At 41.6% G+C, this 23362-nt stretch overlaps 1 protein-coding gene across 4 annotated transcripts in view; it reads left to right on the top strand.

The window, feature by feature from the left end:
* The window catches only part of ABTB3 (ankyrin repeat and BTB domain containing 3), a 184068-nt gene extending 161809 nt beyond the window's left edge, over window positions 1–22259 (top strand). For all 4 annotated transcript variants that reach the window (XM_040061673.2, XM_058420229.1, XM_040061670.1 and 1 more), the window contains 6 exons: window positions 274–379; window positions 1161–1263; window positions 3032–3113; window positions 4101–4169; window positions 7085–7198; window positions 9626–22259. In XM_040061673.2, the coding sequence (XP_039917607.1) occupies window positions 274–379; window positions 1161–1263; window positions 3032–3113; window positions 4101–4169; window positions 7085–7198; window positions 9626–9835 (684 nt within the window). In that variant the 3' untranslated portion in view covers window positions 9836–22259. The remainder of the gene's footprint in view (window positions 1–273; window positions 380–1160; window positions 1264–3031; window positions 3114–4100; window positions 4170–7084; window positions 7199–9625) is intronic.
* The last annotated feature ends 1103 nt before the right edge of the window (window positions 22260–23362 follow it).

Below are 23362 nucleotides of genomic sequence, written 5' to 3'. Positions count from 1 at the left end.
AGAGGGGACTGGGCTATGAAGTTTTTTAGGCAAAGAAGACATGTCATCCAAGGGGAAGACTTCTTCATATAAAATGATTTATACAGGAGACATAGCAATCAAGTAAATGAGAACTGCAGTTTCTAACAAATGCTAATAATCGTAAGCTCTTATTTTTAATCAAGATTCAGCAATCACATTTTTCACCTTCAAAACAGGCAGCTGTTGAGGGCAACGTAACATATCCTTTGCATACTGATCTTACGTTGTATATATTTGTTTTCTTTTGTGTAGAACGAGGTGATCAGCCAGCAGCTCTCTGTCATTTTCACTCATTGCTATGGACCCTACCCAATTCCAAAGCTTGTGGAGATTAAGCGCAAGCAGACCTCCCGCCTGGGTAAGTGTGACTGGAAGGTCCTTGTCGGCTCTCCAGGGAGAGCTGTGGGAAGGCTGTTGCTGGCCAGGTGCTTGAGGAGGCCACAAGTCAGAAAGATCTCAGTTTGAAAGAATTAGAAGAAGGAAGGGCCCCAAACTTAGCCTGACCTAAAATTCCCACTGACATCGGAAGGGCATCAGGTGCGCTGGAGCGTGGCCGTAAATCTGCGAAGATTTGTCTGTGTTGCTAATTAGGCTGGGATCCAAGCCTTGGGCCTGGAGGCAGGGTCTGTCTGGATCTCAAACCACCCTGGCTGGCTGCAGATGATGCTGCACCGGCACAGCCCTCCCAGCTTGGTCAGCAGAGCCCAGGACGCTTTCAGGGGACTGAGAGAAGATCCAAGCAATATTCCAGGACCCTCTTCCCCTTGACAGAGACTTCCTTGCACGGGGAGAGTGGCCTAATGGAGTGTAAATGAGCATAGCCCCCCAGCAGCTGCTGAGCTGCAGTTTGCTCTGGGTAGCAGAGCTGGGAGGCTGTGCCAGCGTCACATGGCGGGGACGGCTGGCTGTCATTTCAGCAGAGGTCATCATGGACTAGAGAGCTTTGAATTCCCTTTGTCTGAACTCTGTGTGGTTGTCTCAGGCTGTCCAAAATAGCTTTATGGGCTTTACTCAATAAAAACAATATCCTTCTACTCCGTTGCTTTCTTTTGTCAAAACAGGGAAGTACTCAGTACATTCCTGACCTCTTCCAAATTAAAGTTATTGGCTTTTTTGTTTCCTTCTTTTTGTGATTCTAGATCCCCATTTTCTTAACAATAAAGAGATGTCAGATGTCACATTTCTGGTGGAAGGAAGACCATTTTATGCTCATAGAGTGTTGCTATTTACTGCATCACCAAGGTAAAATAGAGATACATCTCTGGTTTTTAACAAAAAGAGAATTTGATTTTGTGGATTTGTGGGTGGTTTTCAGTTTGTTTTGCTGTTACAGTTCTTTGAGGTGGTCTAGTGGTCCAGTCTTCAAGGTTTTCTTAATCAGAACATCCCCACAGCTTGTTTCTGGTTGATCTGCCAGACTTTTAGCAAGTGCTCCTGTCAATAGATTTTCATCCAGTGAATGATCCACGCTTCTGGCCATGTATCTGACTTCATTCCACTGAGGCACATTGGCATGGTGCTCGTTATTGCACACAGTTCTCGACCATGGAGGAGTCGTGATATTTTGGTTCTTAATGATTTGTCTTACGAGTGGTTGAATCCTGCCTTGCATCAGTTTCAGCAGTCTCCAGGAAAAACAAGCTACTATCACACAATTCATTGACAGCATTTGACAACTTCTAAATAAAATTAAATAGCTGTGAAACATACCATACTGTATCGAAAGGCAGTATTTATAGTCTGTTTCCTGTTCTCAGAAGGCTGAATGTGGGTTACCCAGCTCAAACCAACCCAGGAATTGCTCACAAACATTATTTGTGTGAAGCTGTATAATTCAAGGTGTGCTTTTAAACAAATCTTACTGACCCTCCGTAACAGCTTATTTTAAGATGTGGCAAAGACAAAGCACCAAGTTTAGATAATTTAAGTGATATATGGGAATTGATGCTAGTTGTGCTGCCAACCCACAGCACAGAGTGAGGAGATTTGCATAAAGTAACTGCAGTACCTTGACCCTGCCTTCAGTTAAGAAATGGATATTGGGGTTTTGGAGAGCATCTTGGTAGGTGTACAAATACGTTCCAAGCTCCAGCTTTAAATTGTGTTCATAATAAGAGTTTGGCACTAGTGAAAGCAAGTAAATTGTCATCTGTATTTTAATTAACAAGATGATGCAGTCCTGATATGAAAAAAAAGGTTACCATCCAGAAAATGCTGGTCTTGATAAATAATCTGAGCTTTGAACTACTACTGGAAGGTCAGGTGAATTATCAAAGAGAAGAAATACAAGGGCAGATGTTTCTGGCAGCACATTTCCCATTTTCACCATTTGATCTATGGGAATACCTGGTTTTTGAGAGGTAGATTGTTGCATATGTCTATATCTCACATAAGTCTGAAACTCCTAACTAAAAATATGCAGGTTTTCTGTCCTGAAACTTGTGTCTGAATTTTGGGTTTTCATAATCAGAGAACAGCAACCTATGCAGTTTTCTCTCCTGCCTCTTCTTACACAACTATACTAAGCGTGCATAGGAGCGTTAAAAATTTTAGTGTCTTTTTAAAATATTTTGTTCCAAAACATTTTTTAAACCAGTATAATGGGCATAAACCAAAATATATTGCCTTCAAAAAAGGAAAACGTTCAGGTTTTAAATGTTGCAAACCTTCATAAAAGATCATGTTGCCTTCAAGAAAAAAAATTTGATCCGTAATATGCATCATTACTGAATCTGAATTTTGGATGTACATTTTATGCTATTGTTATATTAGATGTATTTTTCAAAAATTTCAAATTGAAATCTTTTTAGAGAGAAGCATCTTCCTTTTGGTTTGAACTTTACATTAGTGTCTAAATCTTAATGCTTTTTGTTGGCAAATACATTCATTTCAATATACTGTTTTTGCAAGAGTTGATGCTGTCATTCCACTGCACTTCTGTACTGTTTCTGCTGCATTTTTCCACAGAGATAATTGGGCTGGTATTTCAATTTTGCTTCTTTTTATTTAGGTTTAAAGCATTGCTGTCTAGCAAGCCCTCGTCTGATAGTACTTGTATTGAGATCAACTATGTGAAGTACCCCATCTTTCAGGTACAGTCCCCACGCTGAATTTGAATGGAACTTGTAAGAGGAACACCATGCATGCCCTGTCCAAATTAGTACCTGTATATCTGATAAACCAGCACAGTGGTTTCCAAATTAGTACCTGTATATCTGATAAACCAGAGCAGTGGTTTCACAAGTGCAGGCTTCATCTCCGTTCGAGCACTGCAGAGTGCTATTGATTGCAAATGTGCCCCAGCAGATAAAACAACATGCATTTCACTGACATGGGCTGTGCACACAAAACACTGCCTGTCAGCATAAGGCATTTCTTTCTGTAGTTGGCTCTTTCTGTACTTAATGGACAGGTTTGGAAGACATACATGTCATTCCTGTCCTTAGCAGTGCTCTCCAATCAGTTTTTTTGCTATGAAAAGGCAGAGCTTGCTCTCTGTTCCTGTAGCATGTACATGGATATGCTTCCCTTGCCTTGAGCTGGAGCTCAGGCAGCTCCATGTATCGCCTGTTACTGCTGCACATAATTCCCAGCTGCCTACAATAACTGGGCTCCCCACCGAGGGCTCTTAGCTGGCTTGTATCACAGTGCAAAGCCTCTTCCACCTCTTTCTTACCATCCGTGCATGCCCACGCACAGCTGGATGAAGGTGGCCTTTGCCAGCGAAGGGGTAAGGGAGTAACAGTTATATATGCTGTGTTTGCCTGAATCAGTGATGGACTTAACAGACTGGGAAGTACACTGAAAATTCAAAATGAGTTAATCATTTGGATCCAAACTGTTTGGAGCTCACCAGGAAATCCTGACAATTTCGGGGTGAGGTTTGAGACATTAAACTACCTGTGAGAAGGAAATGCTGAGCTTTGCAGGGAGAGAGAATATGAAATCAGGAGGCTTGAGCCATTTTTACCTGCAAATCTGTGGTGGAGTTAGGAGAGCCTTGGGTATTGCCTGCATTGTCCTCTGTTCCTCTATGTCTTGGATTGGTTTTTATAAACACTCCCTTTGTTTTGTTACAGCTGGTTATGCAGTATCTTTATTATGGAGGTGCAGAGTCACTCCTGATTAAAAATAATGAAATTATGGAGGTAAGACACATTTATTTAATTGCGGTGGGAATGATACTAACTGATCTCTGTACCATTCACCTGAGGGCACGTTGCCATTGGGCAAGACCTGAGCATTCCTGTAAGAGCCAGCAGTGCCTCACCCGCAGTGCCCAGGATCTCTGCAGTCCTGCAGGAGACTGGGAGACTTTGTGAATACCTACTTAGAGGCAAGACTGGTGTTACCAAAATCTGGAACCAATTTCCAGCAGCTTAGTGTTCCATCCTCCCTATCTCAGCAGCTTTAAAAACACCCAGTTTGGTTCCTCACATTGGAGAAGTCTTGGGCATGTGCTGGGCTTTACCCATGAGAGAAGTCCACAGGAGACACAGTTCAGTTCAGTTTCAAGCATGTGATTCTCAAATTTTATGAATACATTCATAATCTGCTCCCTGGGATATAGACACTTCTTTGCCCCTTTCTCACTGGATCTAAAACATCCAGGTGCTGTTGTGGCCTTTTGCAAAAGGCAAACCAATCCAGCTGGAGCTGACTGAACCTTCAGTGTAGCCATGCAACCAAACCTCATGGATCACCTTAAGTCATCCCCTTCCAAATACTGTGTGCTGTCATTGTCAGCTATAATCAGCAAAACCACTCCAGCTATTCAGAACTAAGATACTGAGCAAATTCTTGATAATCATTCAGGGACTTTTCAGGCAGCCAAAAAGAATGCAGGTCAGTAAATACTGAATTCAGAGCTACTTAAACAGCTGGTAATCATCAGTGCCTCCCACCATGATCACAGGGTCATAGAGTAACTCAAGTTGGAAGAGACCCATAAAGATCAAGTCCAACTCCCTGCTCCTTGCAGGGCAATGTAAAGCTAAAGCACATCACTCAGAGTGTCGTGCAGATGTGCCTTGAACTCTGGCAGGCTTGGTGCCATGAGCACTTCCCTGGGGAGCCTGTTCAGTGGGTGACCACCATCTCAGTGGAGAACCTGTTCCTTATGGCCAATCTGCACTTCCCCTGGTGCAGCTGCTTTCCATTTCCTTGGTGTCCTGTCACTGTTCCACTGTTGCCTGTATTATTCTGTCCCTGTAACACTACAGTCTGGCAGCTGGAGTATGGAACTGGTCAGCACTGAAATTACCCCTCTCTAGTGCAGGCAGTGGATTTTTAAGTAAGCATACCCACACTGACTTCCTGAGCTGTACAGGAAAAGTTCTCCTATTCTCTATTTCACTCAGAGTTTTGAAAGACTTCCTGAATTTCTAACCTTTTCTGAAAAAGAGAATCTTAGACCAGGCAGTGCAGTGGCTCTATAGAGATGTGTGTGTTATCACCTAGGCTGTTAAAAAGCTTGTGCTGCATTTCAGCTGGCAGCTTGCTCTACTTTTGTGACATCTCAAAACCTCTGAGACTCCAGAATGTATGACTGATTGATTGATCTCTTGATAACAGATTTGGCCATGGTTCCTCACAGTTTAAAGTAATTACAAACCAGCACATGACTGCTTGAGCCACAGAGGCAGCTGGAATAGGATTTGGCTTTATCTTTCAAAACTGCATTTAGTAACTTGCCTTATTACAAATATGATAACAAGAAGCACCAGAAATACTCCACAGAAATCTTTACTGCAATTCATAATTGGGGCCAGCTGGCTGCTATCACATCAGCACTGCAGATTTCCAGCACTTGGATTTATTTATGGATTAAAGTAGATCTTGAGCAGACTGCATAGGAGAAGTCAGAATAATGTCATGGAAGTTTCAGGGTTTTGTTTGTTCCTCAGTGCAGCATGAGAGCCCCTTTGGGATGCACGTTAGCTTTTTGTTATGAGTCCCAAATAACAAGGGCTGTGTAAAAGCCTGAGTACCTGAAAAAGTGCTATTTAAACATGTGAACAGCTTGGCCTAAGGTCTGGCTGGGTTACAGCAAGGTGTCAAGCAATGAAGAACTCCAACCTGCTTTCTAAAGCAGAGCAGAGAGCCAGTAACCTACCATGGAAAGACAGAAAATGAAATTACTTTTCCTGCTGTAAAAGGACAGAAAAAGGGCAAAGGGCAATAGAGGAAATCTTAATACTGCTGACATCAGTTGGAGAACTCAAAATTCAAGCCATTTTCACCCCACAGGCATGCAGAGATGCCAAGGAGGTGCTGGGGTAGGCAGTATAGCCATAGTGGGGATGCAGGGCCAAAGAGGGACATCAGTGCTGGTGTCAGGAGAGCTGTGGTAGAGCAGTGACAGACACATGACATTCACAAAGCTGGTTCCCACCTCTGTGCACTTGTTCCTTGGAGTAACATGGACCCCAGACTGTGTTTCAGCGCTCCTGGCCTGGAAATCCCCTTACAGCTGCTCACAAGCTAGGACAAGGAGCATATGGGAATCTGATTCTATTCCCTTGAGCCTGCTGAGGTGGAAGATTTGAGGTTTATTGTCTCTCTAGATTAAGACTGCCCAGGATGGTCGTCATTGTTTGGTTTGAATTCCTCTATACTCTTGATCCTGACCTTTCTGCTGACTTCCCCACAGCCAGGTGCTCTTTTTCAATAAGATCTTGGGGAATAGTTGAAAGTTGAACCAGAACTTTGGGGTTTGGGGAGGTATTTGCGGGTCCCTTATTGCAGAGTAGTGTTTACAAAGTGGCAGAATATTCTTCAAGCCGCTGTTTCTTTTCCTCCTTGTCCCATTCCAAAGTCAGCATGTGCACCTGAGCAGTCCTTGGTGTTCTCTCTGTGTATAGATTCCCACTGATTTAGAAGGGACTGCAGAGGGTTAAAACAACCAAGCAATCTTCTCATTCTGACTTTTTTTAGTACTTTCATGCTAACTGAAGAAGGGGCAGAGAAAAAAATATAATGAAACAGTAAAGAAGCAAGCTCTGATTTTTGTATCGCTCAGCAGTTTTTGACTATTTTTTCCATGCCTTTTGTGTTTTTTTAGCTTCTCTCTGCTGCTAAATTTTTCCAGCTTGAAGCTTTACAACGACACTGTGAGATAATTTGTGCAAAAAGCATTAATACAGAAAACTGCGTGGATATTTATAATCATGCCAAGGTAAAAATAACTGCATATGCTTGCATGTTGTGTGTCTGCCATCATCCTTGTATAGGTAGTTTTATAATAAGTAAATTTTTATATATATATGTCTGTATCTCATATGGTTAGTACATTTGTTGCATGTTTAAGATTTGTCATTCACTTACTGGGACTGATTAATAGGTACCTGATCGAGTGACAATCCAAAATTAGGTAGTCTAAGTCCAAGGTGGCAGCTTCTCAGCCCCTTCCCTGAGCAGTTCAAACTCAATTTGAGTGTACCATCGTGCAGGAGATCCGTCCCTTATTCACAGCAGCACAAACTGCTGAGCTGATTCTACAGGAATCACTAGGTGAAGTAGGCATCTCTGCTTGCACCTTCCAAGATGCATTTTCCCATTTCCATTACCTGTTTCTTCCTGTCTGAAGCCCAGTGGGGTGATACACTCAATGCTGCTGACACCTTGTCAATATATAAAAATGCCATGTTGTGGAAGTGCAATGGCTCAGAGCCCTGCAAGGATGGTAATGAGAATTTTATGTCTTGGAGAGTTTCTTATTGGAATCAAATTATATACTTAGCTTGTGAGGTTGCCTAAGTCATTAGACACAAAAGCGTGGCATTTCTTGTCCTAGAAAACCTATTTTCACGCATTGGTGGAGGTGGTTACCACATTGATTAGTTTCAGTTTTTTCTCTCCTCGTGTGTAGTAGTTTGATTTTCACTTGGAAGATGGAAATGACGCACAAATAAATGCAGTGAAATATTCTTCAAGCATTTCTTAAGAGATTTTTTTCCCCTTAACTTGCGTGGTCTATACAAAACATAAACTGATGCATTGTGACATGGAGGTTTGATGGAACAGAGTAATCCTGCAGATTGCTCCAAACCCCTGCCGATCTGACCTCCATTCCCATCATCAGGAATTTCCTACAGAGAATAGTAATGTTAGGTCTTCATGTACAGATAATATGCAATCAGTGTTTGAAATAGCACAAAGGTCCACCTATAAAAATAAGCATTGAGGTATATCTGCAGGTCCATTTAATGTAAAAAGAAAAAAATTGCAGTGCAGGAATCATTTGAAAAATATTTGATCTGTCTTCTAGCTCATGTGTGAGCTTCTCAATTTGTATTGCTGTCAGTAAAAATGATTATTTTGCTTTAAAATCATGTTTTCTTTGAATTGTGAAATGGGTCTGTTATTTACATCCTGATTGAAGAAAATTCTTACATGCTGGGACTTAACAAACCCAGTGGCTAAATCCAGCTCCTGGTTTGCCTGTAAGAGCCTGAACCTTCAAGTTATTTGTGCCTGCACCTCCCAGTGGAAGCAGTGGAAATGGGGTTCCTGGGTGGGTTTTGCAGCCAGAGTCATGTTGGCACTGCTGGGTGGAAGGCATTGCAGCAATAGCCAGCCTGGCTGTGCATGAATCTTTGACTTCTGGAATTCAGTGGGTTGGAAGGGACGCTTAAGGATCATCTAGTTAGAATCATGGTCAGGGACACCTTCCTTGACCTTGCTGCTTTGCAAGCTCATCTGCCCTTGCAGGACCTCCCTGCCTTTTCAGAGGCCCTGGGACGCGTGGAGCACAGCCTTTGTCATCAAGATTGAGAGAAAGATACTGTTTGGTGTATGGTCCCTTGCAGGGCCAGGAGTTGGATTCAGTGACCCTTGTGAGTCCCTTCCAACTCAGCATATTCTGTGATTCTGTAATGTGGATTTGGTCATATTTACAAATAAAAGCTGACTAGAGAGTATTGATATCATTAATATCGCTATGGGCTTTCCATTTTTAAAATTGCAATCATAGAATTGTAGAATACCGGCTTGGAAGGGGCTTCAAGGATCACGAGGTCCAACCTTTCTTTGCAAAAGTACAGTCTAGACAAGATGTCCCAGCACCCTGCTCAGCTGCATCTTAAAGGGTCCAATGCTGGGAAATCCACCTCTGCTCTGGGGAGATGTTTTTCAAAGGATGATTATTTCCATTTCTCCTCAAAGCATGAAATTTTGCATGACATCTTTCTGCAGTCATATGCCCCATCATTACTAAGGACAGCATTCTTGAAACATGGTCTGTAAAGTTTTCCCAAACCTGCAGTTTTAGGGTGTAACTTCTAGCATGAAATCATGGGTCTGGTAAACTCTGTGGTAAAACTCCCATCAATTTCCAAGGGAGCAAAGCTTCAGCCTGTGGAATTTTGTTTCCCCAACAGCCAGGGTCTTTTAACATGGAATTATTATGAGAATCATAGCATAAAATACTGTTTTATTAACTCCTTCCTCTCCACGCATTCATATGTGTAAGTAAGCACATTTTAGACTGTGCCTGTCTAAAAGGCTTAGCTTCTGTATTTGTTTGTGTGCAGCTCTTATGCACTGTATTTGCTGCCTGGGTTTTATCAGAATGGTTATCTTTCTCTAATTTCACTTCTTGTAGTTCCTCGGCGTCACAGAACTATCTGCCTATTGTGAAGGCTACTTTCTAAAAAATATGATGGTCCTCATTGAAAACGAAGCTTTCAAACAATTGTTGTATGACAAGAATGGAGAAACATCTGGTCAGAATGTACTAGAGGACTTACAGAGGACGTTGGCCACAAGGATTCAATCAATTCATTTGTCTTCTTCAAAGGGCTCTGTTGTGTAAAGCTGAGGAAGATGGTAACCCTCTAATCAAAGACCCTGCAAGTTAAGTCTGCTGTTGCAGTTGCTCAAACCTGTTGCAGTTGCTTAAATGACTACAAAAAAAAAAGAGAAAATGTAAAAAATTCTACATTGCATCCAAATAGTTCTGTTCCAGCCAAAGGCACTGCGCTGGGGCTGTGTCCCCACCTGGATGAGAGAATACAGAAGACAAAGTTCCTCCCTGGTTTTGAGCAAGCTGGGTACCAGAGTATCCAGTGAATTGCCCTTGTACTCACATGCTGAACACGAGCCTGTTCGTGGAGCTTGATGCCAACGAAAGCCAGAACTCACATCAGTGAACAGCAGAAGTCCCTGCCTGAAGGGTAGTGCTGGGGAACACCTGAATTGACCAATTAATCATTTAAGTCAGATTTGTTCCAGTGTTACAGAATTAAGAACTGTATCTATCCCAGAGTCCATTATCTCGTGCATTTAAGAAATGTAAGAACTGTTATTGCTGTCCAGCAAAGATCAACTGTATTAGAGAGTGGGTAAGACTGTTACAGTTGAGGAAATATACTGGCAGATTTTTAGGGGTGGGAACTTTTTAAACTGTTCGTAAAAAATAATGGGGTGGCCTTGTAGTTTAAAACCTATTTCTTAAGCTTAATTTCTCATTTTCAACAGAGCTGTGTTTGAGAATCTATGTAACACGTTTTGGTTTTTTAAATGGTAAAAATGTACATTGTGTAAACACACGTATGATCAATTTTTGCTTGTATTCCTTCCTAGGGTGGTATAATCTTGCCTAAGGGGCTATGGTTACGCCAGACAGGCACATTACCCAGACTGTCTCTAATACAGTAGTTGGGGGGGGCAGGAGAACTGCATGCTACTCGTGATTTGGGTTGAATTCAATGACAAACTCAACAAACATGCGTTTGCATGGTAACTGTACCTGTGAAATGTTACGTTCGTGCTTCGTTTTGCCAGGACAAATGCAATGTTACTTCTTGTCAAACTTCATCTGTGAAATTAGCTTATTTTTTTATCTGGTGCGATTGGCTGCGATATGATACCCCTGGAGCTCCTTCTCGAGATGCTGATTTCTGTTTGTTGCAGTGAAGAGATAATAACAGATCTCTACTATAGTGATGTGTGGATATTTTGCTACTGGCCAGGGATTGTGTCTGAGTAAGACTTTTTAAAATTATAATTAAATATGTACTGTAGAATGATTTCTCACTGTATCCAGAGAATGTATAGGTAATCTACAAATGCAGGGCTTGGGTGGGGTGGGGGTTGTGATTTAAATGTCAAAGCTTTGTTTATTTTGCAACATATTGTTAGCAAGACAAATCTATGTGCCACAACATTCCGGATGCCTTCTCTCTGAAAACCACAGAAGCAGGCAAAGATGTTGTCTTCTCCATGGCAAGGTGACATTAATATATTTATTTTCTAGCGTGCCATTCTAAGAAATTTAGAAGTTTGCATGTTAACCTCTTTTTCTTTTGTTGAAGCATCTACATCAGGTGCCCCTTCCATGTTCCAGCTTTTCCCATGCTCAGAGAACACAGTTTTGGCTTTAGCTATCAGTAGGAAGCTGTTTTATGACTCTGATGTGTAAATCCTCCTTGTGCTTGGTCTTCTAAAGCCTCTGCAGTTTCTGCAACAAATGACAAAATGTCTAAACTGCCACCAGTGTTGCAGAGACACAGCATATCAGTCAATTAGATACTGCTTTCTGCACAGTAGGTGTTCACTCAAGGTGTTGTCTGGAACTTTAAAGTAATGGCTACTTTTGTGTGAATGTTGTGATCACAGAGAAGCAAGACCATAGTTAATACAACAGCAACACAGGGGTGATTGTTGTTGCTTGGTGTGCCTTCTGATCCATGGAAACCCATCCTTCTATGACAAAAATAACTAGCTAAGAGCAGACCTCACCCTGCAGCCTCATGGTTTAAAATAGCAAAGTTTTTAAAACAATAATCGTTATATTAAATGGGAGGGAAACACTGGTAACTCCGCGCTAGTTCTTGTGAGTTGAGAGTACCTGTGGTGAAGTTCTCTGGGTTTCTTTCAGCAGTGAAGGGCTCAGTGGGGCCTTTGGTGGCTGTACGTGGCGTGGTCACTGTGTTTGGGCACCCCGAGCTGTTACAGGAAGGGACTGCAGCTAAGGATTTATACAGGAATAACTTCTGCTCTTGAAAATACTGGTAATCGAAACATCACAGACGTATAACTGAAGAAAACCTTAAGAAAAAAAGTCATAACTTTCAATTTTTTTTGACCAGTGGTCCCCAGGACATTTGCCAGCAGAAAAGCCAGCCTGTGTAAACTTGCCATTCGTTTCTCCTGGAAGCAGCCAGCAAACCTTTGTGGATCCAAAAAGCAGAGTTCAGAAAGGGTGATTTTAGTCTGCCTCTCCTGATGTGAGGCTGGGTGAGGTCCAGCTGAGCCATGCCAGACAATGTGCAGCTGGCAGGCTGTTCAAAAATCCATTCACAGGGATCCATGATCTTCACCACTCTCTTAATCAGAAGGTTTTCCTAAAAGACATGAGAATTTCTTCATTGCAAATCAAGCCACTTTTCCTTCAAGTCCTGATTGACAAGAAAAACAGATGATCTTACAAGATTTTTTTAGAAAGTTATTCTATGTATGAAAGGAATTATCCACCTTGCATCACTAGTATAGTCTTTCCTAGTTCCTTTGTTAGTGTTTTCTAAGGCTCTGATTTTTGCTGTCATTTCCCTCATGGCTTCCCATTTTCCTCAAATTTCTGTACTTCATCAGGAGTTTTATACATTAACAAGCAAAGCAGGGAAACTGTTGCTGTGGTTTATGTAAAGCATATCAGAAAATACATCTCTAAATATTTTCTACAAGAACATCCCATGGCTGACTTTGATCTAGTCTGTCTTATAATTCCTGAGGGATTCACTGCTGCCTTCCCAAGGAGTTCTATCTTAATTTGTGCATTTGTTTACTACACCTTTCAAAATATAACTCTTTTAATTTCTCTTTATTAAATTTGTTCTGCTCTAATCAGGGCAATTTCCCCACTTCATCAAGATCAATTTCAATTCTGATCGTGTCTTCTAGCCTGTTTCATAATCACCAACCTTTATTATATGTGGCTTCATGCATGGATTCTTCATTCCATTAATCTGGGGCTGGGGGAAGGGCTCTTGTCAATTTAATCTAAAAAACAATGTGAGTTTCAGTGGGTGCCCATGAATACCATCCCTATCAGATAAGGCTCTTTCCAACAGAGCATTTTATTAGCATTTTTTTGAGACATGGTGTTATCATCTTGGAAAATAAAAAGCTTTCTCTTCCTTTAGTCTTTGTATGAGTTGCAATAATTTACACATTTTGAGGCCAAATATTGCCTCCAGACTTGGTAAAATGGAAAAAAATACAACATCCTTAGAAAAACTTAGGATTTTCTTTTTTTAGTCATCATTTTCCAGCCTGTAATGAGTGAAGGTGCCTTTCCATCTGTCATTGTTATACTAATCCACTGCTGTAATATTTGAGGACTTACAGACATCCTGTCCCTGCCTCATGGCAGATCTTTCCTTATATCCCTACACAGTCCTCCCTTAGTTTCCAGAATTTCCTCAGATTCCTACTTAGCTTCGTGTGCTGCCTGCCAGTTTCCACACTTCCCAGTTTTTTGGGGTTTTTTTTCACTCTAGAGCCCTGCTGGATTCCTTCCCAAGCCCAGAAGTGGTATCTGTTGTCCTGAATAGCTGATTTTCCAATAATTGGCTCAAGAGCTGGAAAGAGAAAAGGATGGGGAATGTAGGAGAGCAAAGGTTTTGGACATCACAGGGGAAGGCTGGCATTCTTTTAATTTCAAATTTCAGCACTGTCTACTTATTTCTCTGATTTTCCCCTGATCTATTCCTTAGGCCTGCTGTCCTCTAAACACAGCTGGTGGCCAGATGCTGTCTGTTCTGGAACAGGGCCAGCTTTCTAATGGCTAAGACTATTTTTTCCCCAGCTAAAACTTCTGCCTGCTTGGTTTCAGCTCCGGAGTAGATTTGTGCAAATGTCTGTAAAGACATCTTTAAAAAGGTGTGAAGGTTTAGTAGCCAGGCTCCTGTTGGCACTAATGAGAGCTGCTTGCTGAATCCTCCACGTGCTGCTTTGGACACTGAGCCTTTTCCCACTGAATATCCTCTGGCTTCATACCAAACGTTGCACAAGTCCTGGATGGGCTGCAGTGTGTGATGTGCTGGGGGCTTTCATAAATTCCAGTTTTGTTTCAAAGCATAGCAACATGTGCTGCTCTTTAAAGGTGAGAAATAAGAAGGGAAGTTTGCACTGAAATAAACTGCTCTGGATAAAAAGGAAAGGCCATCTCTTCTTCCTAGCTGTACCTGCCTAAAATCAGAGGAGGCTTCTGTTAAGGTGTGGAATGCTGCTAGGTCTGTGGGGACTCAGGCATGCCAGGACCCTGTTTAAGTGTTGTTTTTTTTTAAAGTTAACACATTCACATACTCAAGGCAAGGGTTAGGCCGTCCTAGAAAAAGTAGCCATCCCTAGTGCTCCCGTCTATGGGTTGAATCCTGGGAGAAGCTGGGAACCTCCAGAACTAGTTGAAGTCAGTTGCACATATTCAGGGTCCCTCAGGTCCCTCAGGAGCTGGCTCTGGCTCTGTTTTAAAAATACTGCTGAAAGATGACAGCCTGAAACCTGCACTCATTAAAGTTGCCTCTGAAGCCACTGTGGTATTTTTTGGGTTGGGTTTGGTTTTTTGGGGGTTTTGTGTGTGTGTGTGTTTTTGTTTCATTTGGTTTTTTTGGGGGGTTGTGGTTTGATTGGTTAGTTGTTGGTTGGTTGGTTTTTTGTTGTTGTGTTTGTTTGATTGTGAGGGTGGTGAATGAGACTTACATAAAGCCGAAGACTTTACGTTAGTTTGTTTGACAAAGTGTCTTTCTCATGAGGCTCTGCAAGTGCTTTGCAGAAGTGAAGGGCCTGATGTAGCTTTCATCCTCTGGCACAGAGATGTTGAGATTTATAAGAATTTAAAAAGCTGCCTAGGATTTTCCTAAAATTTAATAAACTAGTTTGCAAGATGTTAGCCTTGAAATAGCCCACAGATAATATCTGAAACCCCATAGATGAGAACATTACTAATTTTAGATGTCAACGTATAAGCAAACAAACCTGCAGCACTACCATACATTTATAACAAAATTATTATTTTTTAATCTTGTTATTTATTTTGAGGTAAGGCCTGTTATCTCCAGTGGGTGAAAACAGCAGATGCCCACTCTGACCAGATTATCACTTTTCAGTACAATTTCACCTGACCTGTTGTTTGTAACTGGCCTTCAAGTGCAAAAACCAGCAAAGCCAAGTTGCTCAATGCTCCATGACTTCAGTGAGACCACTGCTGAGAATATTATGTGTGTGGTGCCCAAAGCAGAAGAAAAATCTGGAAACCTGCAGAAAGACTAATGGGAATTTGTTGGCTCCCTTCAGTGAGCCTTTGAGCTGGGGAAGCAAGCTCAGTGTGGGTAGGAGGAGGGTGTTCAGTTTCTTTTTGTTGCCATTAAGCTGTCATTCCTTCAGCTCTGTCCAAGGCTTCTTGCATGGAACAGCCATGACTGGCCTAGAGTGTGTTTACCTTGCATGCCTGCACAGGACTTAAAATGTGGTGTCTTACCACCTCAAAGTCAAGAGTCTCATTAGATGATGGGGTTTGTGATTTGCTTGGGCTACCCATTGCTAAAACACACAGGAGACATGGCAGCAACTTAAAAGCGAGGTTGTATTGGTTGGGTAGGTTAAATTCTACAATCACCTTATGCTTTGCGTGTTTAGTTGGCTAAATCTGTCTACTTGATTGTACCAGAACAACTACTTGGTTGTTTCCTTTCCTTTGGAGAGGCATTTTTCACCTTCGGGCTGACCGTTTTGTTCTTTCATCCCGTAGAGGTGGTGACAGCATGGAATGGGCGTGCTTAGCTTAGGCACAGGTTTCTGGCCATGCTGGATGGCACACTAATGAAGAGGTCTTAGTAAGGGAAGAGGATTAGGTCCAAGAATTTGAATGTATAACCTCAGGTCATTGCCTCTGATTCCAGAGGTATAGTGTTCACTCTTGCCTAATTCATTTGTCCCCCAACTCAGAGTTTCCATGAAATCAAAGGGAAGGGGAGAGCAGGAAGAGGGGAAGCAGCCCCATCTCCCACCACTTGCTTGGCATTCCCAACCAGCCCAGTTGGCTCCAGTCTCTTCGGTGCTCACACAGAGGGTTTGTTTGGTCCTGTGCTCAGATATAGCCATGGAGTTGAAGCAATCAGTGGCACTTTCTTGTCCTTACAAATATCTGCACTGCTGCTGCTGGTTAATTTTGGTCTTCCCACTCCCCATCATCTCTGCTGCTGTGGTATCATTAAAACTTCCATTATTTGGCTTTGCCCAGCACAGTGAGAGGCAATCTTGTTTCTTACTGCTTTTCTAGGGCAAACAAAGACAGGGAGAAAGCCTTGCTGAAATACCCAATTGAAAATCATTTATGGTTTATAATAAGCCACAAAAGAAAGGAGAGATTCTCAGAAACAAAAAAAAAAAGAGACTGCCACTTTAGGAAAATCAGTGTGCTAGGAGGTAATTTTTATTAATTAAGGTCAAAACCTTATTTTGGCAGGGACAGATTAACATGTTTCAAAACATCTGGACTTGTTAAAGCTACAGGTTCAAGAGAGTCCAGCCTTACCCTTTCCCCTTCCCAGCAGTGGATAAATTGAATATCTGGTAGCTTACTGCATGAGAGGCTTTCAGATGAGCCTTTCCAAAGTCAGGTTCTCTCTGTTCTGCATAGCTTTTGAAAAGCTCACAACACATCTGCAAGCTGGGATTTGCTCCTCAGCACAGTCGAAAGCCCCCTGTACCCCAGTTGTGCCTTACTGGGGCAGAAAGTAGGAAGGAGCACAGGAAGCCTCTGGAGCCTCTTCAGAGTGAAAGCTGCTTCCCCAGCATCCGAGCAGTCTCTTTGGTCAAATACCCTGCTTAACCCAGTCAGTTCAATACCTTGGGAACTGAGTTTTGTCTTGCAATTATTAAGCCAATGACTAATTGTGCCATTTGGGGATGCAGTAAAATGTGCAGTCTTACTTCGGTTGTGGGTAATGTTTATCCATTGAAGAATACATGAACTATAGGAATGTATCTCAGAGCTTTTTGACCTCATGTTCCTGGCTAGATTCCAATTCATACTAGAAAAGCTTGACCCTTTTAAATCCCATCGGTGCATTTTGACCAGAAGGTTGCTTCTTGTTCCTGTTTCTCTGGAGCCTTGCAGCTGTTCTGCAGCCATATGTGCTGTGCCAGTGGGGAACAGAGGTGCCTGAACATTATGCAGACACCAAGTTAAGCAAATCCCGCTCTCTGCAGTGCAGGACATTCCTCCTACTGGTCTCTTTGGCATTTTGGGGAAGGTTGAATAATGGATCTCTGCTGTTTACAGCCCCAAGTTAGGATCAGTGCTCCTCTTCTCCACTCTCTCTTAGCTGTGCCATCTACCATGGAGAGGAGAGAAAAGAAAAACCCACAGGAAATAACACATTCTCTCAACCTGCCCTCCCCACCCCCAGTAACAGGTGGGCTGCTAGAGCATCCTTCAGTCCTACTCCTCTGAAAGCTTCTTGTAATGCTATTTGTACATTAGTTATCCTCAGAGCAGGCTTTTCATTAGGTTAAAGTCTGGAAAGTGTCTTAAGTCATTCACAGCAGAAGTGAGATTGTAAAACATTGAATTGCAGTCATCCATGCTGAGAATTTTCTGTTTCTTTGTGGGTTTTGGTGTTGTGTTGGTTGGCTGGTTTTGGGGGGATTTGGAGGGGGTTTTGCTTGGTTTGTTATTGGGAAGAAAAGATGAAGCATGTGCAGTGCTTTGGATTTTGTGTCCATAGTTATCATTGTATGTATGTTCAAGAGAGAGAGATGGACAGTAAATAGATATACAGGATATGTTATGAGGTGTGAAGTCACGTTTGTAATGAGATTTCTTGTTAAAGGCAGTCAGCCTTCCTTGATGCTAAGCATTAATGCAATATCCATTAGTGCAGCTAAACCACCCTCTGCTTCACTTTCCCAAATGAGTTTCACTTTGTACCTCGTTTAGCATTTATAAATACTTGATACAGGGTTCAAGAAGTAATTTACATGTTAAAAATATATGAACGTTCTATGAAAAAATACAAGTTAAGATTCTACTATAACATCATTCACAAACCAAAACGTGACAGCATGATGAAATTTGCTCCATTAAAATGGCTGGAAGCCTTTTCATTGATTTCTCTAGTCTGTGGATTAGGTCTGTTTTCCATCTCTCATAATAGTGTCACCTTTGAAGTCTTTGCAGGCCAAATGCATATATGTAATTAGAAAGCACAGTCTGAACTTCAAATGGAGAATGATCAGCTTCTGAAGGGCTGGGTTTATGTCTTTATCACTGAAAGCAACACCTAAATTAGAAGTCCCTGTGTGAGCATCCCGAAAAGACAGAAGAGCAGCACTGTCTGTGGGACAGCTCTTTACTTCCTTTCTCCCTCTTCACATACACTCCCACCTGTCCCTGAGATGTCTTGGGACTGAAAGCTAAGAAAGAAAAGTGAAAACAAGAGGACAGGATGTCCCAGAAATAAGATGTGCAGAGCCACTGTGCTGATCTTGATTTTTTTTTTTTTTTCAGATTTTAGGCAGACTCCTAATTTGTGTAATACAAACCCAGTAATGGTTATGATTGTTTTGCATTTGTTATGGTTGTTATGAATTTGGGTTTGGTTTTTTTTTCCTAGTAAAGTGGTTTTGCTTGCTGCCATCTTTTGTTGGGGTTTTATGTGAAGGTTTCATTTCACTTTTTATTGAGAAGGAAATGAAAGATCACATAACCCAACAGCCATCATCAGCAAACACACAGATCCTGTCTTCCATCCCGCAGATGCGGCTTAAATACTGGTTTGTGGCTTCACAGGCATGTTTGAGGTCATCTATAATTCTATAATTAACAACACAGGTGAAGCTTTTTCCCCCCTTGTTTACCCATTTATGGTGGATAAAAACAAAATAACAGAGTATGGACAATAGGGTAGCAGACATTTTTCAATGGAGAAAGATTATATCTAAGAAATACAAATGTTTCTGGAACCAAATATTTTTTTCTGAAAAGGACAGATAAGCATCTGTAGCTCATTCAAAGATACAATTCTCTTGTGTGTGTTAGATGCTTTTGAAAACTGCCTGGTTTGTGCTGTTAAGGATCCGGCACAATCCCCCCACCCCCAGAGAGACTAACTGGGGGCACTCAGAACCAAGGTAGAAGGGAATGTATAAAAAATAGAGGAGCTCGGCCATAATTTGAGGTGATGGCTTTGCTTCTGTCCACTGCGTCCACAACTTGAACATTATTTTAAAGGGTGTGTTTGTATTTAATTTCTTTTGAATTCTTTTTTTAATTGCTGCAGCACTCTCACAGCATCTTCTCCAAGTGCACCTTAGGTCATCTTAAACCCCATTTAATGTCTGTCTGATGCTGATCCTTTTAAAATCTCCAATGAGATTATGATTCCTTTGTCATAAGATATCATTTTGTTAAGGCTGTCTAAAGGCACTGCAGCATGTGAAATCAGCAAGTTGTTTTTTATTATTGCATTACTCTGAAAAAGGAAAAAACCTAATGAGATCTTTGTTTCCAGTGTGACATGCCTCCCTTAGCTTGAGAGGACATGTGCAAACCCTCTGCTGTGAATGCCTTGATATAATCAGCTTACAAAAGGGTGGAAAATAGTATTACAGAAAGATTTTTGTGGGACATAATTCCAGTGGAGCAGAACACGCCCTTGCTAAAGACTGCTCTCTTGCTCTATCTTTCCTGAAGTCAGTGGGAATTTTTAATGGGAGTTACTACAAGGCTGTATGGTTCTTTAATGCACTAGCAGATGTAATTTCCCATCCAGTCATCTGCACAGTTGTGGTTGGTACACCATAAAGGCTGAAGGCCAAATCCTGCTGTCACTGCACACAGCCCCTCTGCTTCAGCAGGGATCGTAAACATGTACTGATGTTACTTGAGGTTTCTGCTGAAGAGAAATGGGAGAGGGCAGGCCTTCCTCCTGCTCCTTGATCACAGGCTTTGCATTCCCAATGACTTTTATTAGAAGCATCATATATTTACATGCTGCAGAATGAGGCCTGCGTGGGATGGGAAAGATTTTTATTAATTTAGACCTGCCTAAGAAAACAACCGTTCTAATTTTAGACAAGTTGCATTCCATATCCATCTGTTTAGAGCATCAGTCTGTTTAGTAAATTGCATTTGGACTTTTTTTTTTTTTTTCTTTTGAGGGCATCGCCTGTCGTCAGCCAGTGTAAAATAGCACCAAGGACTTCCAGACATACCCATAGGGCCAAACTGTGCCAGCTTCACACACCACAGTCCCATGAAAAGCGAGGAAAGCTGGACTGGGTGCATGAAGTGCAAGCGCCCTGACATCCAGTTACATGTCCTGCCTCATTTCATAGAGATGAATGATATCCTGGAAAAAAAACCCCAAACATTTGGTGCCACTTCATGAGAGTTTAAAATGTCTTGAAATCAAGGAAATTATTCTAGACATGGCTGTAGTCTATCAAATCCAACCCTGTGCATAGGCAGAACTCCAAGTGAAAGTAACAGGAGTTTCCATTACGGAGTTTGCACAAGAAAGCCTACATAATGAACTTGACAAAACGTCAACTTTGTGTAAACTCTCCCGGTGGGTCTGTATAAAGGTTTTTTAAGAAATCTTCATTGGAACACACCAGAGAATAATAAACTTGCACCTTGATAGAATAGCTTTATTTGTATATACTCTATGTAAATTTGAAACCAGAGGATACATGTCATTCCTTGTACATATCTGACTAGAATGGTGGCAGTGCTGTGCACTGCTCTTTACGGGATCCAGCTTCTCAGTCCTGGATTTCCAGCTGTAAAGGCTGCAGGAGACTGCTTGGGACCAGCTAAAACATTGGATGGATAGATGCTCACCACTCACTGCTTACAAATGCGGGAGCAGGACATGGAATAGATGTTGGCTATGGAGAAGATTGCTTGCCTCTACTCCTGGCTAAAGGACAAGTGCCTCCTTTGCTGTCATCTCCAACAGAAGTGATTTATGGTCAGAGTGTGGGAACCTTCAGAACCCTGTTTGGTTTTTCAAAGGGGTCTGAGATTCAGGTATCACATGGGGAGGTCCCTGAAGAAGCAGTGTGTACATACATCTACCTACTTGTCTGTCTGTTATCTAATATCCCACTGTTTCTGTATTGAATGGTCTCAGTAACCTGTAAACAAGTGATTGCTCCTGTTGTGCTACTGCTTTGAAATTCTTTGCATGCACTCTGGCATATAATTCTTTAAGAAAAGAAATTATACATATTATATATACATATATATATATATAGTAGCTTGCAAAATATTCATGTTGAAGAGCCATGTTTTGTGCAAATTGTACATTTATGTTGTGAGCAATATTGCAATACAAACTTTTATTAGTTGTCGATAGTAGATTTATCACATTATTTTTGAGTGTATGTACGTATCCTAAGCTTTCAACCTCAGGCTTAGATCAGCTACTGAAGGAAGTTTTTTTTTCTGTGCAGTAGAAATAGCACAGGCTTTCAGTAAATAGGCAGGTGTGCAAGTCCCATTCTGTTTAATGCAAGTTGCAAGGCTGATTCCTCATTCAGGTTGTCAGGCAAATACTCTCTTGTCAGTGCTGGAATTCGTGTTTGGTATGAGGATCCTGTTGCACTCATCTAGAACACAACTCAAACCCCAACATTGCAAAACAAAGTGCTTGACTCCTACTGCCCTCTATCTCCACAGGTGCTCCAATAAAAACACAAGGAGGACTTAAGTAACTCCCAATTCCCTGCTGGATAGCCAATGTTATATTTTCAAATGTTCATGCTACATAGTTTTCAATGTAGGGGCTAGATAAAAGTATAATACCAGTAGGGATTTAGAAAAGCTACAGTGTTTGGAGCTTGACCTTGAAACTTCTACCTGATTCCTGAACGTCATCGGGGGCTTTGTTTGCTCAATGTTTACCTCTGAGAAATGTATGCTATTGATTTAAATGTTTAATATATTGACTGCCTTTTTTTTTTTTTTTTTTTTGTATATTTGTTATCATAAAGGTTTGGTTTAAATGCTAATTGTGGTCTATTTTCAGACTTGAAATACTTACGGTTCTGTATTTAGGAGGCAAAGTTATTAATGAATATAGCCATTTGGTATTTTATTCCTGTTTTATACAGCTGCCCCCATAGGTTATTACCAGATAGCAATGAATATTGCTGAACAGCAGGTGGAACTCCTTTGAGTGTGTTTATGAGCCATCTCTGTTCAATAAAAATTCCATTGTTTTCTAGCCTAGGAAATGGCTGCTGTGAGTGTTTTTGTTGTTTCTTCTCTCCTTAAGGTGTTTTCTTGATGTATTTCAGACAGCAGCAGGACTGGGCTTCTCCCAAGAACCATATTCCAGAAACCACATGTGTTCAGGATTTTACATCTGGAAGTCCTGGTGCTGTTTTCCCCATACACACTGCTTTCAGCATGCTTGCTGTGCACGTGAAGAAGTGATACGGAGTTGGTTACCAAAAACCTTTCTCTGAGCACTGGTCTGCCATTAAAGGGGCACATAAGACCTGGGAATGGAGCTCCATGATGCTTAAAATTAAGCATCTGCAAGTGCATCATAGCCAGAGTTTGGATGCAGGAAGGTCCGAAAGGCTGGAAGCTTGCTCCATTATACAGCATTACTGCAAGTGCATACAAATACATTGGAAATGAGTGTCTCAAAGGGAAGTCAGGTATAAGCAGAGGGACTTGATTAACCTTGGCATGAGTTTTAAAAATATTTTTGGTTTAGCTTTTTTTTTTTTTTTTTTACTCCTTAAATTAATTTGCAGTGTATTCTGTCTTGTATGTTTTAGTGGATTTGGAATCAAGTTCTTTCTTTGTAATTAGAATCTTTCTCCAGATTATTAAGGAACAGGTTGGTTCAGGAGGCAAAAGAGGGTGACATCCTTTCATGTCCTGTCATATCTTGTCGTATGTTGTGGGAGTGAGACACCACTCATACCAGATTGGGTGACTGCCCAGACCAGTGGTGGCTCTATCAGGTGCCTTTAGGTTTTGCAGACTTCGTTGTCCAGGAGCAGACTTTGAAAAGCAACTCATAGGGAACCCTGCAGTTGTTCAAGTTCTGCAGGAGATGTAGCCCCTTCTTGCCTGCCTCCCCAGTATCTGGAAGAAAACAAAGCAAGCCTTCACATGTAGAAAACTGGAATGATATTTCTCCCTTTCCCAACTGTTGCAATGATGTGTTGGGATTATTTCTAACTATGAGGCCTCCAGGCCAGATATAGGGCACCACAGTTCCCCTTTTTGTTTTTAAATACAAAAGCAGTGTCTGTCACCCTCTGTGGGGCCCTTGCAGACAAGATAACATACATGGCATTCTGAAAAAAA

The sequence above is a fragment of the Hirundo rustica genome, chromosome 4 (genome assembly GCF_015227805.2).
Source record: "Hirundo rustica isolate bHirRus1 chromosome 4, bHirRus1.pri.v3, whole genome shotgun sequence".
In the NCBI taxonomy this organism is placed as follows: domain Eukaryota; kingdom Metazoa; phylum Chordata; class Aves; order Passeriformes; family Hirundinidae; genus Hirundo; species Hirundo rustica.
Note: the sequence above shows the minus strand (reverse complement) of the source record. Positions and strands in the feature narration are given on the sequence as shown.